This window comes from Chiloscyllium punctatum, chromosome 6, assembly GCF_047496795.1.
Source record: "Chiloscyllium punctatum isolate Juve2018m chromosome 6, sChiPun1.3, whole genome shotgun sequence".
Taxonomy (NCBI): Eukaryota; Metazoa; Chordata; class Chondrichthyes; order Orectolobiformes; family Hemiscylliidae; genus Chiloscyllium; species Chiloscyllium punctatum.
Window position 1 is genome coordinate 77,350,594 of NC_092744.1, and position 14,017 is coordinate 77,364,610.

A 14,017-nucleotide genomic window follows, 5' to 3' on the forward strand; every position below is an offset into this window, starting at 1 on the left:
ATGGATAAGTTTGAAGACTATCAAAACAAAATTCTCATGAGATGGTACTGAATGGCAAAATACCATCTTGCTTGATGTATAATCAGTTCTAAAATGAATGCCACATCATACGCTTGTGATAAAACATTCCAAGTTCTATTGATCCACCATGTGGATAAAACAATCCCCCCACTGCCTATCCAATAATTCCCAAATATTGGAATGATATTTCATATCTTCATCCTGTCAATTTCATGATAATTTTGGAACCTTTATTAGAATCACCATTATCCTTAAACTTCTTTGTTTCAGTGAAGGAAAACACTTTAATTTTTGAGACTGCCTTTATGCTCATGAATGCTCAGTCCCAGTATCATTCTCATCCAACAAGGTGGTACGCTTTCCATGGCTTGAAAATCCATCCAATGATGCTGAAAAAGAACGCTCCATTTTGGCCTGATTAAGGCTTTAGCTGAAAAGCAAGCTGTTAATTGCATACAACGTTCTTTTGCAATCACTGTTCCTTTGCATAAAACCCGGGATCTCATTATCCCTTTTGATAGACTTTTAAGCTTAACTATCTTGACTTGGCTGGATGAATGATGATCACAGAGGCAAGTGATGTAGTGGCATTGTGACACAAATGATATGCTTTTAGCATATATTTACATAGCATGAGGAGAAACTTTGCCCCTTTTGGTTCAATGGGGATGAGGTGTCTCCAGCCAGCCCTCCAAAGTGAGCTATTGAGAATAAAGAAGAAACCAGAGATAGATCCAACTCAATCTTCTGGCTCCAGCACTAACTTGCCATGGGGCTGAGGAGCTGATGATATTCTCACTGAACCTTGTTCCAGTACATTGACCCCACTCCCCTCCTATGCTCAGCAGCCAGTCAGTTGCAGTAGATAGCTCACCACCTCCTTCTGCTAGTTGGTGACCGACATGACAAGCAAACACCTCACCACTTGACTTACAGAAAAAACATGCAAGTTATCTTTGAATGTACTCTGTGATAATACAAAGAGCTTTGATAAATTAACCCGTTCCTGACATTGCAGGCAGTAATATTTGGAAGGGGGGGTGGAGTGGGGAACACAGAAAGTGCCTCTTGAAGAAGCCAGCCTAATTTATTGGTTAACAATGTATAACTGGATTTGTTTGAATAATTAACCATTAATACAAATGTTTTTTTCAATTCCGGTTATTTATTGACAAGTGCTGCAGCTGATTGTTTTCTTGGTGACCTGATGAGTTGCATTTCCTCACTCGATTTCAGTTTAAGTGCATAGAGCTCGTCGGAGCTGAGGGAACAGGGTAGATTGGAAGGTTTTTTGGAAATTTTCTGCATGCACTGTAACTGGAAGGTCAGGCAGTGCTGGTCAGTGTTCGAGGGGCCATAGACCTTTCTATCTTCGCAAATAAACGGAAAAGCCTTCAGACAATTATCAAAGGTCTAATTGAATGGGTGATTGCTGATTGTGGTGCCGTGGAAGATTTGTAACAATGTCACGGGTCGTGCTTCGAAGACCTCTCCTGGCGCATCTGACAGGCTGTAGCTTCCTGGCGCAGGTTGAACGCAGTTCTGCTCCCCTGGCGCGATTGGGCTCCCGGTGCAGGTCGTTCAGCCGCAGTATGTATGCTAATGCTGAGCTCACAATTCCTCCACCCCCGGCCCTCCTGCAACCTCTTGTTGTCCCCAAAAAACTACTGCTGGGACCCGGACCCTCGAACATCTCCACTCGTGTCCAAGAGGCGGGTGGCAAGCAAATAATTGGGCACATGCACGTCGAAATGTTTGAGGTAAGCCCCTTTCATTCTATTTTCATCTACTTGGTCACTTTTCTTTCAAAGGTGCATCTGCCCTTCAACCAATGCAAAGCCTAGATGTTTCTGAGGATGTGAGAAACTGCTTCAGAAATAATAATCTTTGTAAATAGCAGCAAAAGTGGAGAGTTCACACGAAGGAAGTGGCAATGTCTGTCAAGTTGGGTCATTTAAAACTAAATGTATCTGTGTTCTTTGAAGTCAAAAAGCTAAAATTTGTTTTGCACCTAATTACAGCCATACAGATTTTCAAGGAATCTTTTTGAAATCAGGCACAGGGTGTTGTTGAAGTTGTCTTCCAATTTCTTAAAATTTGTCTAGAATTTGTTTTGGTAGGAGACTGGAGGGCTGTGTGGGGATTGAGGAGGGATTGGTGGGGACGTCCTACAAAACAGGCAGCATTCGAGAGAGGCCATTCCTATCACCCGTTCTGTTAATAGAATTGGATGTTAGCCAGTGAGCAGAACATGCAGCCCATCTGACAGTCCTGTTTTTACATCCAAGATCGACTTTTACCTGGATAAGTTTTCAATTCTCATCTACTCAGTTCTCCCTCACCACCACTTCAATGGTTTACACATATGCTGGCTGCCAGTTAAGAGGTTCAGTGGGGGGGAGGGGGTTGGGGTTGGGAGGGGAGAGGGGAGGTGTGGTGGAGGGAGCTGTAAGTTTATTACTAAAACATCCCCCCTTCCCCATCCAGTTGGGAAATTGATGGGATTGGGTGCTATGATGGTTTTGCATCCTAATTGAATTGACTGTCCACTCGAGTCAGTTGAAAGGAACATAGAGACTAGGTGTAAAAACAGATCTCTGCCCAATCATGTGGGTATCCTCTCACACAAATTAATCTAAAATGACACCAGTATCCAACCCAACCATTTGATCCATTCGAAGGAAGAGATATTTCCTGCATGATTTCAGCTTAACTCCAAAATGAGAGCCTGTCTTTTCTCTTGGTGATGTTTGCTGATCCTTTGTGCAGTTCCATTGTTTTCTATTTTCAGTTTTGCTATCCAGCAGGCATGTTGTTTCCATTTACAACCATTATAATTTGTCAATAAGATGCACAGAGCTCCTCAGACTTAAATCCTCAATTTAAAGGAATCAGCGATAAGTTTAAACTCCTTCCCTTCCTTTTGAACTTATCCTTCTAGGCTATCCATGCTACAGTCAGTCTCAGAGCTTTGAGGGTCAAGTTATTTAGCAAAATGGCCCCAATAATTTAGTCACATGAGCCTGGTATAGATTCTGTTGGTGATCACTACCTCTGTAAAGAGATCCTTTCTGATGTCTATTCTAAGGGGCGGCACGGTGGCACAGTGGTTAGCACTGCTGCCTCACAGTGCCAGAGACCTGGGTTCAATTCCCAACTCAGGCAACCAACTGTGTGGAGTTTGCACATTCTCCCTGTGTCTGCATGGGTTTCCTCCGGGTACTCCGGTTTCCTCCCACAGTCCAAACATTTGCAGGTTAGCCAAATTGGCCATGCTAAATTGCCTGTAGTGTTAGGTTAGAGGTATGGGTGGGTTGCACTTCGGTGGGTCGGTGTGGACTTGTTGGGCCAAAGGGCCTGTTTCCACACTGTAAGTAATCTAATCTAAACTTGTCCTTCCCAACCTTGAATGCGCTTTGACGTTGTACAACACATTCTTTTTTTTAATGTTGAAATTGCACACTGTTTGCAATTCTAAACCTTTACAAGCTAATAGATGCATAGCAGAGTCATCCCTCTTTAAATTGCAGGCTGCTTTTAATAATTCATTGGATTTACCTCTGGGTGCTCTGGTTTCCTCCCAAGATGTGCAGGTAAAGTGGATTGACCACGCGAAATTGCCCATAAAGTCCAGGTATTTGCAGATTAGGTGGGTTAGCCATGGGCAATACATGATTACAGGATGTGATGAGTCTTGGTGAGAGAGTTGGTGTAGACTTGATGGGCTGAATGGCCTGCTTTCACACTGTAGAGATTCAATTATTCTGAATCTGCATATTTCATTTGTATTTGTATGTATCTAGTTTGCTCTCATGTTCTATTTTATCCTTTAATCCTCAAATTTTAAAAACATCAATCTCAGTTTTAAAATTAACAACTATTTTAGTGTCAATTTCTATTACAGAAGAATTTAAAACTTCTACCACTCTTTGACAAAATGTCTCTTACTTTCACTCCTGTGAGCTCTTTTAGATCACATCCTCTAGTTCTTGATTCTCAACTAGCGGAAATCATTTTTGCTAATCTGTTCTAACTCTTGCTTTTAATATGTTAAAACCTTTGATCAAATGATTTCTCAACCTTCCAAATTCCATGAATCTAGAGAATACAACCCTTATTTTATGTATTCCCTCCTACTACTTGAATCCGAAGTAACCTTGTAAATCCTATAAAAATCCTTTACCCTAGTAAAATTCTAACTGGACTAAACAGGGCAGGAAGGATGTTCCCAATGAGGTAAAAACAATGACTGCAGATGCTGGAAACCAGATTCTGGATTAGTGGTGCTGGAAGAGCACAGCAGTTCAGGCAGCATCCAAGGAGCAGCAAAATCGACGTTTTGGGCAAAAGCCCTTCATCAAGGATGTTCCCAATGACTGGTGAGTCCAGAACCCAGGGATCACAGTTTGATTTATTTATTGTCACATCTATCTTGTTCCAAAAGTACAGTGAACAGTGTTTTGTAGTGTTGCCACTCTCTGCCACCATCTTAAAACACAGAAAAATAAACCAAACAATAGAATACTAAGGAGGAAAAATGAAGAAATAAAGTGTCTAACTTCTTGATAAATGCTCTGTCATGGGTTATGGGCCTATTCACCAGGCATGAATCCCATTTGCCATTGGAATGGAGGTCACCACTCTTCGGTGCCATCTTGCCTCCACTGACGCTCTCACCACTATGGGTGTTTGCTGGACCTCGCCAATGCAGATGCCAACGATGCCAATGTGTACCAAACAGGCCCATAACTTAAGTCCACCACTGCCCAGAGTCTGCTTTGGACCCACTTTACCAAAGCAGCTGCTGCTGGTGCCAACAGGTCTCATACTGGGCCTAAACTTGCCTCCACTGTCGCCTCCATGAAGCTGCGCTGAAAGCAGGTGCTGTCGGGTTCACAAACCCAACTCCACAGCCGCAGCCATGAGTTGACACCAAGAACACCTCGATGATGCAGCAGCCACCAGGAAGCCAAACGTGTCTCTGATGCCACCATCATGAGTTTGTGCTGCTGGGCCCGCTCACCACCAATACCACCATCGCCACTGAGCTCTTCATCAAGAAGCAAGTAAAGTAAAACAGAAGAGGATCAAAAAAAAAGAGAGAATACAGAAAAAAAGAGAAGCAGACAGAACTGACGAACTCCGGGGCCAACCTCACTGCCATCTTGCTGTAAGTTTACGCATAGGGAGTCGGCATTCAGGACAGAAATGAGGAGAAATTTCTTCACTCAAAGAGTGGTGAGCCTATGGAATTCACTACCACAGAAAACAGTTGAGGCCAAAATATTGAACGTTTTCAAGAAGGAGTTAGAAATAATTCTTCCGACTAAAGGGAACAAAGGGAATGATGAGTAAACAGAAACAAGGTGATGATTTGGATGATCCGACATAATCAGATTGAGTGCTGATGAAGGCTTGCAGTAATAAACGGCCTACTCCTGCTCCTATTTTCTATGGTTGTGCATCTAAATCTAGGCTACACTCTCTTCAAGGTCAACATATCCTTTGAGGTATGACACACAGTCTGCTAGGATAACTCCAGGTGTGGTCTGAGCAGGGCTTTGTATAACATAACCTAAAGAATCTTTCCTGACCTAGATCTATAAGTTGCATCCATGGCTCTTGATTCTTGGAATATCAGAACTCCTCTTTCCATCGATACGTGAGGAATTACTACTTTTTGTATAAAGATTCTCCACATTTCCACTTCCATTTTTATTTTGAGTACAGCTTCCAACTAAAACAAAGATCCAGCTGAGAGTATCTTCTGATCTGTTTCTGATTCTCCAGTCTATGACCGTTTCTTTCTCTTGGCAGATTATGGACACGATAAAAGCTGGAATACAGTATGCCTTTCAGACCACAAACAACATGACTCTGGCAATCAGTGGCTCTGGCCACGCAGCGATGGAAGCAGCCTTGGTTAATGTGGTGGAACCAGGCGATGTGGTGCTGATTGGAATTCACGGTGTGTGGGGTGAAAGGGCAGCAGACATTGCTGAGAGAATTGGTACGAATTTTACACTTTACTTACTTCATAATATTGCGAACATCCGACTTTGAGCTTTCTCCCTCCTTAAAAAAATGTGCTGTCACTTAAACAACTGGATAGCTTCTCAACTGTCTGTTGACAAGTGATGGATTTTACATAGTAAAATATTGAGACAATTATCAATTAATTCCTTCCTCCTTTCTGGAAAGGACGAGATGCGCTGGAGGGCATCATCAACCACACGGGAGGGGAAATTGTCGTTTTTAAAGAAGGAGGCCATCCGGTGTGTTCTGTGGAGGACCAGTTCCCTCCGTGACTACCTGGTCAGGTCCACGCTCCCCAACAACCCGCCTTCCCCTCCTGGCACCTTCCCCTGCAACCACAGGAATTGCAAAACCCTGCACCCACACCTCCCCCCTCACCTCCGTCCAAGGCCTCACATCCATCAAAGTTTCACCTGCACTTCCACACTTCCTTTCAAGCACTGTCTCTGAATGTAAGGCCTGATGGCAGGTCTCCACCGGTGTGTCTAACGTTAGCAACAAGAATGAACAGATGGGGTGGACACCTGATAATGGCAACAGGTTAAACTCAAAGCTGTGGTGATTCACATGAGACCAGGAAATGGGTCAAGAATGGGCTGAGGGGTGAAAAAAGCCATTGGCATTGTCTGGTTAGTGGATCAGTGTCTAAGTGAGATCGAAGGACTGAGCATAGAATTGGGATCACTGGCTTGCTGACTGAAAAGCAATGCAAGCAGGTCAAATTTCAAAATGGTACTGACATAATGTGTGAATAGTAGAAGGAGCAGCTCAGCCTCCTTCACAATGAATGTGGTCAAAGTAAGTAAGTGGGCAGCTAATGTATTTCATCAGCAATGGAAATGTAATGTGCTCCGCCAGCACTGTTAAAGTAAGGATGGTTGAGGTTGAAAGAGACCTCGGAACCTTAGAAACTTCTATTGATCAATGAGCCCAAGTAACTTTGCAGGGGAGCTGGTAATGTAATGGCAATATTATGAATAATCCAAAACCCCAAACCAATGTTCTGGGGACATGTGTTCAATTTGCACAACAGCAAACGGTAAAGTTTGAATTCAATAAAATCTGGAATTGTAAAAACTTATCTCACTCATTTAAAAATCACACAACACCAGGTTATAGTCCAACAGGTTTAATTGTAATTGGAAGTGCACTAGCTTTTGGAGCGACTCTCCTTCATCAGGTGATTGTGGAGGGCTCGATCGTAACACAGAATTTATAGCAAAAATTTACAGTGTGATGTAACTGAAATTATACATTGAAAAATTGATTGTCTGTTAAGCATTTCATCTGTTAGAATACAGTGTTAGTTTCACTTCTTTCATGTGTAAATCACAAAACCTTTTTTTTGAAGTTGCGGTTCTCAGGTTAGCTGTTAACAATGGTGATAGCTAGACAATATGTTGAAGGTGTGGGCCCCCTGTGTTCTCTGTCTATGCCATGATGTTTAGATTGATTCTAATCTAAAAAGGGAGATAACAGAGTTTTACATAAATTCATGCAGTTTTTGAGCTCAGAGCTCTACATGAATGCATGCAGTTTTTGAGCAAAGTACAATGTAACCCTGCAAGTACAAAGTCACCCCACAGAATATATGTGTGCATGTGGGTCTTTGTCTGTCTGTGTGTCTGTCTGTCTGGGTTGGGGTTGTGAGTGTGAGAAAGTGTGTGTGTGTGTGCAGTGAGTGTAGAGTGTCTTAAGTCTATGAGGGGGTGCATGTGTGAGTGTGGGAGTGTGTGTGTCTATCAGGGTGTGTGTGGGTGTCTGTGTGCGCGTCTGTGTGTACCTGTGTCCATGTATGTGAGAGTGTGTGTGTGTAGGAATGTGTGTGTAGTGCAATGGTGATCACCTGTAATGTGACATGAACCCAAGGTCTCGGTTGAGGCCCTCCCTATGGGTACCGAACTTAGCTATCAGCCTCTGCTCGGCCACTTTCCTCTGCTGCCTGTCCTGAAGTCCACCTTGGAGGATGGTCACCCAAAGGTCCGAGGCTGAATGTCCTGGACCACAGTACTTTGCTCAAAAACTGCGTGAATTTATGTAAAAACTCTGTTATCTCACTTTTTAGATTAGAATCAATCTAAATATCATGGCATAGACAGAGAACACAGGGGGCCAACACCTTCACTGCTCGTTGGATGCTACCTGAACTGCTGTGCTCTTCCAGCACCACTAATCCACCTTCAACATATTGTCTAGCTATCACCATTGTTAACAGCTAACCCGAGAATGCAACTTTTAAAAATAAGGGTTTTGTGATTTACACATGAAAGAAGTGAAACTATCATGGTATTCTAACAGACGAAAGGCTTAACAGACAATCAATTTTTCAATGTATAATTTCAGTTACATCACATTGTAAATTTTTGCTATAAATTCTGTGTTACGATCGAGCCCTCCACTATCACCTGATGAAGGAGCGTTGCTCTGAAAGCTAGTGTGCTTCCAATTAAACCTGTTGGACTATAACCTGGTGTTGTGTGATTTTTAACTTTGCACACCCCAGTCCAACACCAGCATCTCCAAATCATATCTCACTCACATTAGGGAGGAAATCTTCTATCCTTGGCTAGTGGTGCTGGAAGAGCACAGCAGTTCAGGCAGCATCCAAAGAGCTTCGAAATCAACGTTTCGGGCAAAATGAAGGGCTTTTGCCCGAAACGTCAATTTCGAAGCTCTTTGGAGGCTGCCTGAACTGCTGTGCTCTTCCAACACCACTAATCCAGAATTTGGTTTCCAGCATCTGCAGTCATTGTTTTTACCTCCAATCTTCTATCCTTATCTGCTGTATGTGTGACTTCATCCCCACACCAATGTGGTGGCCTCCTAACTGGAAAGGAAATCATTTAATTGGATCAAAATGCTACAAATCCTAAAAGGAAAACTAAGCCGACTTATGCTTTAGCAACAACAACAGTGAAATTCTCCAGGGCAATTAGGGGTAAGCAATAAATGTTGGACTAGCAGAAATCCCTACGTCCCATGACTGAATTAGAAAATTGATGCAAAGCAATGAAAAAAATTCTAGCATACATAACTTTAACTAGGCCACATTTAGACTATTGTCAAGATTCGAGTGGCACTGGAAAAGCACAGCAGGCCAGGCAGCATCCAAGGGACAGGAAAATCAACATTTTGGGCATCAGGATTGGGGCTGGGAGACTCAGGAGTGGAGAGACAAATGGGGGGGGGGGGGAGGCGGTGTGCAGCTGGGGGCAAGGTAGCTGAGAGTGCAATAGGTGGATGGAGGTGGGGATGAAGGTGATAGGTTGGAGAGGAAGGTGGAGCAGATAGGTGGGAAGGAAGATTGACAGATGGGACAGGTCATGAGGACAATGCTGAACTGGAAGTTGGAACTGGGGTAAGGTGGGGGGAGGGGAAATGAGGAAACTGGTCAAGTTCACATTGATACCCTGGGTCCTGAGGTGGAAGATGAGGCATTCTTCCTTCAGGCATCGGGTGGTGAGGGAGTGGTGATGGAAGAGGCTCAGGACCTGCATGTCCTTGGCTGAGTGGAAGGAGGAGTTGAATGTTCGGCTATGGGGCAGTGGGGTTGATTGGTGCGGGTGTCCCGGAGATTTTTTCTGAAGTGCTCTGCATGTAGGCATCCGGTCTCCCCAATGTAGAGGAGACCACATCGGGAGCAACAGATACAATAAATGACATGTGTGGAAGTGCAGGTGAAACTTGGATGGATGTGGAAGGCTCCTTTGGGGCCTTGGACGGAGGTGAGGGGGGAGGTTTGGGCACAGGTTTTGCAATTCCTGCGGTGGCAGGGGAAGGTGCCAGGAGGGGAGGGTGGGTTGTTATGGGACGTGGAGGGAATGGTCTTTACGGAAAGTGTTAGGGGTGGGGAGGGAAATATATCTCTGGTGGTGGGGTCCCCTTGTAGATGGCAAAAATGGCGGAGGATGATGCAATGTATGCAGAGGTTGGTGGGGTGGAAGGTGAGGACTGTGCAGTTCTGTCCTTGTTGCGGTTGGAGGGGTGTGGTTCATGGGCAGAGATGTGGGACGTGGATGACCTGTGCTGGAGGGCATCTGGGAGGAGAAAGTGAGGTCTTTAAAGAAGGACCAGTTCCACCACGGAACAAACCAGATGGCCTCCTTCTTTAAAGATCACAATTTCCCCTCCCACATCATTGATGATGCCCTCCAGCTTTTCCAGCACCACTTTAATCTTGACACTGGTCTCCAGCATCTGCAGTACTCACTTTGCCCACATTTATAATATTGTGTACCATTCCAGTCACCACACTACTAGAATGGTGGAGAGGCTTTGGAGAAGGTACAGGAATGGTTTACCAGGATGTTGCCTCGTTTCGAAGCTATGAGGAGAGATTGGACAAACTTGGGATTGTTTTCAATTGAACATTTCAGAATGAGGGATGAACTGATAGAAAAGTTTACAAAATTATGAGAGACATGGATAGAATGGACAGTCAGGAGTCTTTTTCATAGGGTAGAGACATCGATTACTTGGGGACATTGGTTTAGGGCAATAGGGGATAAATTTACAGGAGATGTGAGAGGCAAGTGTTTTTACAGAGAGGGTGGTAAGTGCCTAGAATGCACTGCCAGAGGAGATGGTGGAGGCAGATACAATAGCACCATTTGAGAGGCATCTTTACAGATAAATGAATAGGCAGGGAATAAAGGGAATAAATAATGGATCACGTAGGGGCAAAGACTTTTAGTTTAGAAGGGCATCATGTGTCGGTGTAGTCTTGGTGGGCCGAAGGGTCTGATCCTGTGCTGTACTGTTCTTTGTTCAGTCAAAACAGTGGTTTGCCCTGAGAGGGCATTCTGAATGTTATACTGCTCTGATCAGCTCTCCATCCAGGTAGTTATTCTGCAGGGGTTACAGGTCTTAAATATTTACCCTGAAAAAATGTGAAGGCATACTTTTATGTAAGCTTTATAGATCTCAACAAGAGCGGCTGTAGAGACTGGGTTGTTAAGCAGAGTCAAGGCTGAGATAGATTTTTAATGAGTGAGGGAAACAAGAGTTATTGGGAAAAGACGTATTGAAGATTATAAGATCAGCCATGATTTCATTGAATGTACAGGAGACTTGAAGGGCTGAATGGTCTGCTTTAGCTCCCACATTTTATAATCTTAAGCTCTGTGCTGTGGACTTCCTGAAAACTACTCTATTTTTTCTCTGTCTCCCTGGTGTTTCAAAGTTTTCCTGTGTCCTGCTCCCTCTTTTGCTCTCCTGCCCTGATTTTGGATCATGCTGTCTCTCTCTCTCTCGTGTGCTCTCTCTCTCTCTCTATCTCTCTGATACAGATCTTGCTCTATCTCTGCTGCTCTGATCTGGGTGTCTTCAAGGTTTTCCAGCACAATAATAACACGCTGCAGGCTCACGCCCCAGCCTGATCATGCTTCACATTGAAATCAATTACCTGGTCAACGTTCCCAGATAAATGCAACAGAATCAGATGAGTACTTGCAGCTGTCATGCAGGCTTCAATCAAAGGACAACTCCTCAGATCTTTTATTGTCAGCAAGGTTATTCACTGGAAAAGCTCACAATCTGATATGGTGCTGCTGCATACCAAAGAGGCCATCTGACCTCTTGAGTATAACAGCAATTAAGACTTTCAACTTTCAAAAATATTGAGTTTTCTGTTAACTTAGTGGTAACCAGAACATTATGTTGAAATAGATCCAGATGAAGACTTAGTGATGTTATCCTGTCACTTTGTATTTAAGGTGGTGATGTCAGGAGATTTGTAAAACCTCCGGGTGAAATGTTCACCTTGCAAGAAATTGAGCAGGTTTGTCTTAGATCATCTACTTGCATGTGTGCATAGACGTGTCCGTGTGTGTGTCTTGGGGTTATGCCTCTTCTCCCTCCTTCAATTAGTGGAAACTTAGTGACAGTCATAAAAATAAAGATTGTAGTCCTCTAAATAATTGACTGTCATTTGTAAGGGTTGGAACCTCAATCAGAATAAATTAAGGTCTCTATTGATTTGGTTTCTGATTCAAAAGTCAGAGGAGTTTGTGGGGGTGGGGGAGGGAGGGAAGAGTTGGACAGAACACTATGGCACCACCTACTGGCCAATGGATTAGTGCACCCAGACCAAAGGAGCAAAAGACCCTGAGCTCTTATTGTTTGGCCTTAGAATTTCTACTTCATCAAAGCACATGCATTTTGATGTGAGTAGTTAGTTTCTGAGGTCACTCAACAATGTTGGGCAAATTAAGAGAATCTTGGATGGTCTTTCACTCTCATCTGATGCAGCACAGTGGCTCAGTGGTTAGCGCTGCTGCCTCACAGCACAGGGACCTGAGTTCAATTCCACCCTTAGATGATTGTCTGTGTGGGTTTCCTCCTGGAGTCCGAGGATGTGCAAGTTATTAGGATTGGCCATAGTGTCCAGCAAGGTGTGGGTGAGATGGGAAATGGGAAATGTAGAGTGGGCCTGGGTGAGGTGATCTTTTGGAGGGTTGGTGTTCACTTGATATGGCCTGTTTCCACACTGTAGGAATTCTATGATGATCTCAAACTTTAATTCATGAATCGCTAGTCACTGTTTTAAAAGAAATGGTTTGTCCAACTAAGAGAGATGAGGATTTTTTTTTTGTCCCTCAAAGATGTGAAAGTTTTAGAAGTGTTATCCTCACAAGGCAGTCAAACCAAAGTCTATGAATTATTTTTAAGGTGCTTAAACTCTTGGGAAGCAAAAGGTTTCCAGGGAGTGAGGGTGGAGTAGTTGGCAATGTGGAGTTGAGTTTACAATCCAATTGCCCATGACCTTATTAAATGGTTGAGCAGGCTGGAGCACCCAAATGATCCACTTCTGTTCCTAACTTGTAAGCTTATATGAGTAGAGAAACTTTATATTTCATTGTGTGTGGGCTATTGAAGATCGGATGCAGAGGTGTGCCAGGACACTCCTGGAACCAGTCATGTATTTTGATCTCTGAGATTCTCTTTAGGGTGATTACTCCATGTTCAGCTCTGATATTGGCTGAGCCTCGAAAGTATTTTCCTCTCCTGGTTCCCAGACTCCACTGATGTCTCATGCCTGACATTTGCACTCCCAATTTGGTTAGGGAATGGCAGAAGGTGCATTATTGGGGCAGTCATTATAATAACTTCCAATAACAGAGTGTGAAGCGGCTTTGTGATGGCAAGTTCAGTGACCGATGATTTGTCATCATGCTGAGCCTGTTTACTCACAGAGTGAAAACTCTGTTTCTGATTCAGGGTAATCCAGTGCGACAAATGGGGATGCATTACTCATGTTCAACTTCACAAAGTGGGCAGGAGATGTAGGCAACTCCAATGGCCATGTGTGGGATCTGAAAGTTGGTTTGTTTTTGCTGTCAGCTGTGAGCAGGTGCCATGTAAAAGATCTGCTTTGCTTCACAGGCTCTGGTGCAGCACAAGCCCATTTTGTTTTTCATCACCCACGGGGAGTCCTCCTCAGGTGTAGTTCAGGAAATGGATGGGATAGGACCTCTCTGTCATAAGTGAGTATGTGTCAATCACTCAATGCAGGCTCAACTCCACCACAGGTGACCTATAACCTTCATTTTCTGTTGACCCCTTCCATTAATATTAAAAGGCGACAAGATTGCTGTCAGTTACTAAAAATAAATCCTACCTGCTCTTGTCTTTTCCCTCTTCAAATTTACCTTCTAAAGATCATATAAATCTTCATTTCCACTCCTCCCCAAACTTGAAACTCTGAAAACTTTACATCACCTTTCACTTCTTTAACATTCAGATCAGAAATGTTGATCAATATCCTTTTTCTGTTGCTCCAATATGCTTTATGGTAGTGCGATCATTTTTCCTATTAAGACAGCTCAATTTTTCATCAGCAGAGTTCCAATCAGACCTCCAGGCCTAATGTTCCTAATATATGTGCCTCAAAACGTAATGCTGCAGTCTGACAACCCTTCAGGTTCTGCCACTTGCATTCCACTTTCCAACTTCATTAAAA

The 14,017-nt window shown here is 43.6% G+C and overlaps 1 protein-coding gene across 1 annotated transcript in view; it reads left to right on the plus strand.

The window, feature by feature from the left end:
- Positions 1 to 1,178: 1,178 nt before the first annotated feature.
- The window catches only part of agxta (alanine--glyoxylate and serine--pyruvate aminotransferase a), a 28,439-nt gene continuing 15,600 nt past the window's right edge, over positions 1,179 to 14,017 (plus strand). The window contains exons 1-4 of the mRNA XM_072573054.1: positions 1,179 to 1,781; positions 5,839 to 6,031; positions 11,772 to 11,836; positions 13,441 to 13,541. Of these exons, the coding sequence (XP_072429155.1) occupies positions 1,485 to 1,781; positions 5,839 to 6,031; positions 11,772 to 11,836; positions 13,441 to 13,541 (656 nt within the window). The 5' untranslated portion in view covers positions 1,179 to 1,484. The remainder of the gene's footprint in view (positions 1,782 to 5,838; positions 6,032 to 11,771; positions 11,837 to 13,440; positions 13,542 to 14,017) is intronic.